Source organism: Alosa alosa, chromosome 15 (assembly GCF_017589495.1).
Source record: "Alosa alosa isolate M-15738 ecotype Scorff River chromosome 15, AALO_Geno_1.1, whole genome shotgun sequence".
NCBI lineage: Eukaryota > Metazoa > Chordata > Actinopteri > Clupeiformes > Clupeidae > Alosa > Alosa alosa.
Genome location: NC_063203.1, coordinates 2581143 through 2585669, shown reverse-complemented (window position 1 = coordinate 2585669; position 4527 = coordinate 2581143). Strand labels below are relative to the sequence as shown.

The window sequence follows — 4527 nt, the reverse complement described above, 5'->3', positions numbered from 1 at the left end:
GTAATGATAAACAATAGTGCATTTCTGGAAAACCGCAAAAGAGATTTAAAATAAAAATAAATAAATAAACAATTGTGAATAAAAGGTCTGAGGAAACTTTTATTTATATAAGAAAAAACGAAATCAGACAATAATGTCCTAAAATACTAGCATTTCGCCTGTCAGCTAGCTAAAAAGATTGAGTGCTTAAACTAACATATATAGTGGTCTATTTAGTAGTGTATGTGCTCTGACTAAGTTCGTGTGGCATATAAACCACAATTGGTGTTGATACAAGTGACAAGTTAATACGGAGAGCCTTGCCACTCCGTATTAAGTCCCATTGTACCGAATTTTGGATGCAGTTCCACCAGAGTTCCACTGGGGGCGATCGCCATGAGTGCAGAATGAATGGGAGTCAATGGAGCTAGACAGCTAAATTGGTCTCTTTCACCTGATTGTCGTTGACAAATCTCAGATTTGATTGTAGTTTGTATAACTTCAACATGGGTTATAGGTCAAAAGTTGAATGAACGAGTACTGATGTCCTTTTGATTTCTTACAGGTTGGGTCGTTGTTGCACATAACACGCTAGCATTGTGCTAATGAATGACGTCATCGACACGTTTGAAAGGCTTTTTAGAACAAAGTGACTTTAAAAAATATGATACTCAACTAAGTGTATTTTTTTGCCTCCCCTTTCGAATACAATATTCAAATTACTTGAAAAAAAAAATTATATCCCGAGAAAAGTGGATTTTGAGGGGTACAGCTCCATAGACCTCCATTCATTGTGGACTCGCCCGCGAGCGCCCCTAGATGCAGTACCACACCGGAAGAGTTCCGAGAGTGAAGGTTCTCCCCTTATTAGACATTCTCTGGTTTAACTTTATCAGAGAATGTCTAATAAGGGGATAACTGCCACTCTCGGAAAACATCCGGTTTCTGAACTGGTTGCAATTCCTTCTGTGGTTCCACATGAGGGCGCCATAGGACCCCATGTATTTTGGACTCGCCCGCGATCGCCATCTAGGTGAACTGCAGCCAAATTCGGTTTGAATGGGATTAATAGAGTGGGGAGGCTCTCCGTAAACGGGCTCTGGTTAAACTTTGGCCAACTTTGTTTCGCCTGCCTTGGCGATTCGCTTTCATTTCGCCCAACCAGGGCTAATTTCGTCTCCATTCAACCTCAATGAGAGCGACGCGAAATTTCGGTGTGTGGAAACACCGTAACGCTGCCTCTTGACGGTCACACAGGGGGACAGGAAAAGCAGACGTTAACGTTAAAAGCAAACGACTTCAAGTCAGTTCAGAACACAAACATTGACGCCTTTTCTCAGATAGAGCCAAGCCAACACGTATTTACGTTTTAAAATATCGTTGTTGTGCAAAAAAAGCCTTCACGTTTCAGTTTACGTTGCTGGTCTTTCAAGCGCCATTTCCTTCTCACGTCTATGGCAAAACAGAAGGTACAAACCACAGATTGACGCGCTCCGATTTAGGGCATTTGGTACAAACGCTTTCAAAAGGTATCCGTCGTTATACAAAACGACTTGCAGCACACATTAGACATACGTTAAGCATAATAGTAATAACAATATCAAAGAGGGCTTTTCATATATAAAAAAACTCCATACCTTTACATTTCCCCACAAAAAATAAATAAAAAATACATTTACATCACCAAATAAATTTCACATTTATATTTCTCATTATTAACTTAGGCTGAATGACTTTAAAACACTCACTTTGAATAAAATGTAATAAAAAGTAAAAATAAATAATAAAAACCACACACACCGACAAGGAATCCAATTTAATTATTCATCAATTTTATTGAGAACAAAAACACAAGATGCAGTCTCCTTACAAAGTGTGAACTTTCGGCAGGTGCTAAACACAACACAAAACCAAATTGATGGAAAGCAGTAAAAAAGAAAAAATACTGGTACAAAAGCTTATCATCCCCATCTTAAGTAAAAACATTTCCTTATTCATGTTGGTCAGTCATTCTCGTAGAACTCGCAAAGGATACATGAATAAATCTTGAAACAATATGAAGACAACTCAATATGACCGCAGACACAAAAACACTAACAACTGCCCGTTACACACAAGAGGGTAAAATACAGATGAAGTCAAGCAGTGATTTTAGTAGTTTGTGGCTGTTACATCCTGCAGACAGGTGCTACTCAGTTGGCATGTTGTGCAGTGGAGAAGCACAGCTTCAGCGTGTATGGGTAAGGGCCATCTAGGAAGGGGAGAAGAAAAAGAAATCAGCCTAGGTCTAAATATAATACTAAAAGTCAATATAGCAACATATTCATTAACCAACATTAAAACCACCATTTTTTGCACAGACTAATAAAGTTGCATTTACACAATTGCAAGGTAAAAAATATGTTTTCCCCGTTCAGACATCAACTGGACTCCTGACATGATCCAGGAATCAAACAGCCAGGCTGTATATGTGAACACAATGTCTGAATTATTTGTCCTCGAAATGACCCGGGGCTGACACTAGCAGCACTAAGTGCTGAGGTCACACGGGTGAACAGATATCTGGACACAGACTGGTAGAACACAGGCAGAACCACACCTAGTGACTGGGCGTGCTGATGACCATGCATGTCAAACTGATGTGGTCCTCTGGGCTTAACTGGAGTTGATAAGGTTATGACTGTCCTAATCAAGTTCATCCATTAATTCTTGTTCATGACAGACTGGTGCTAATTTGCAGACAGGAAGTTCCTATGAACAACCCTTGTATTGTTCACCCTGTGTGTTATGCACATCCACTATGTGAATGCAAAAAAGCAAGCCAAACTCCGTTTCCATGAGCCAAGGTGATCATTGGTCATTGCAATTTAACTGTAGGCTATGGCCAGATTGTCACTCTACCTTTTATGTAGACAGGGTTTTGGCTACCACTTGGATGAGAACGATAACTTGGGTGCTACACAAACTATAACCCATGTTAAAATGAAAAGACGGTCTTGAAAGGGCAATATTCAATCCCCAGAATCTTATTTCGAGTGCATCTTAGGGCAAGTGGGGCTGACTGAAACATGTTGCCATTTTACAGGAAAATAAAACACTTCCAGACCTTATTTTTGTTTCAACTATTAAGACTTGCCATATTAGCATTCTTAATCATTGAGCCTATATTGTGTGCCAAACCCAGACAATATATTGTGCGTCAACTCTGACTCAACTTCTGCTTAAATTGGCATTTCCTCCAAATCCAGTCACTGACCTCTACATACAAACCTATTTTGAGCTCTGCTTCTAAAGTGCATTTGCATTGGTTTAGAAACGTAGTGCATTAACAGCATGATTTTTCCTGACGAACACCATTGGTTTGCCTATAATCATTTGAATCATGAAGAGCAACTCACTAGGGTTCTGCATCTGGTAATGGTTCATCATGGCTAGTGCCTCCATAGCATCATTGATTGATTCCCACTCTAGCAGGCCTGAAGCACTGCGCTCTCCAGGGGCTCCATCTGACAGATCAACAAAAACTACCTTATTAGTCAGACACACGCACAATGCACAAGTTGGGTAAGGGTATGTCTAACAACCAAGTACTTAAAGTGTTATTTAGCAATTGCACTTCAAATTGAAGGCAAACCTGACATTTCTGATCAAGTGCAAACACAAAGCATGTACTCGGCCTTACAACAGGAAGAACATCCTTACTTTTTCCTGTGAAAAGCTTAACGTTTGAGGGACATTTGATGCCAAGTTCATCACAAATCTGAAAGACAAAGGGAGAGGAAATATGATGCATGACAAGATAAGTAGACACACACATAAACAGGAATTAGGAAATGGATGTGTTTAGATATGGACCGCCCTTCAATACATACAACCTGGGAGAAGATATCAGCGGTGGCCTCGGGCTGCGCGTTGAAGAAGTGCAGAACGTTGCTTGGGTGTTGGATGCGATTCTTAGCTGCCTGCTCTGGAGAGTTGAAACGGTTGTTCCTACTGCCGTGGAAATCCTTGAAGCTGTTGCTTCCATCATCTAGTGTGTAGGACTGGCCCAGCATAATTGCCTGCTGCTTGGACACACTGACGGAAAAAAGTGCAAGAGGAACGAGTCACAATTTAAAGGTCTTCACAAGATTACCAGCTTGCTTGTACAGTGGCATACAAAGATTTGGGCACCAAAAGGCACGACGCGGTCTCTTAAAAGGTGCAGTCAGCAATCATACACTATGTAAAATCAGTCACATTCAGTAACACGATCCGCTCACAGCCCATTCTGTGAGTACACTACGTGTGTGGTGTGTGTATATAGTCTTTGTCCAGACTGAAAACTGGAAACAAAGTTCTCACCCATACAAAAATGAAACCCTGGGTGGCAATTCTCTGAGAATATTGAAGGGGGAGGTATTCTACCTCTGGTGTTTCATTTGGTCCTTGGTTAAAATATGTTTGAACAACTACCTGCACAATTGCTGACTGCATCATTAATGTTGCTTTTTATCCTTTTACCAACACCATTTGTTTTTCTCCAGCCATACCTCACAGAAGTCAAAA

At 40.5% G+C, this 4527-nt stretch overlaps 1 protein-coding gene across 1 annotated transcript in view; it reads right to left on the bottom strand.

Moving 5' to 3' along the window:
• Positions 1–1789: 1789 nt before the first annotated feature.
• The window catches only part of LOC125308012 (heterogeneous nuclear ribonucleoprotein L-like), a gene marked incomplete in the record, with an annotated part of 10397 nt that continues 7659 nt past the window's right edge, over positions 1790–4527 (bottom strand). Inside the window, 4 exon segments of the mRNA XM_048264207.1 lie at positions 1790–2230; positions 3378–3485; positions 3682–3739; positions 3852–4056. Coding sequence (XP_048120164.1) covers positions 2172–2230; positions 3378–3485; positions 3682–3739; positions 3852–4056 — 430 coding nt within the window.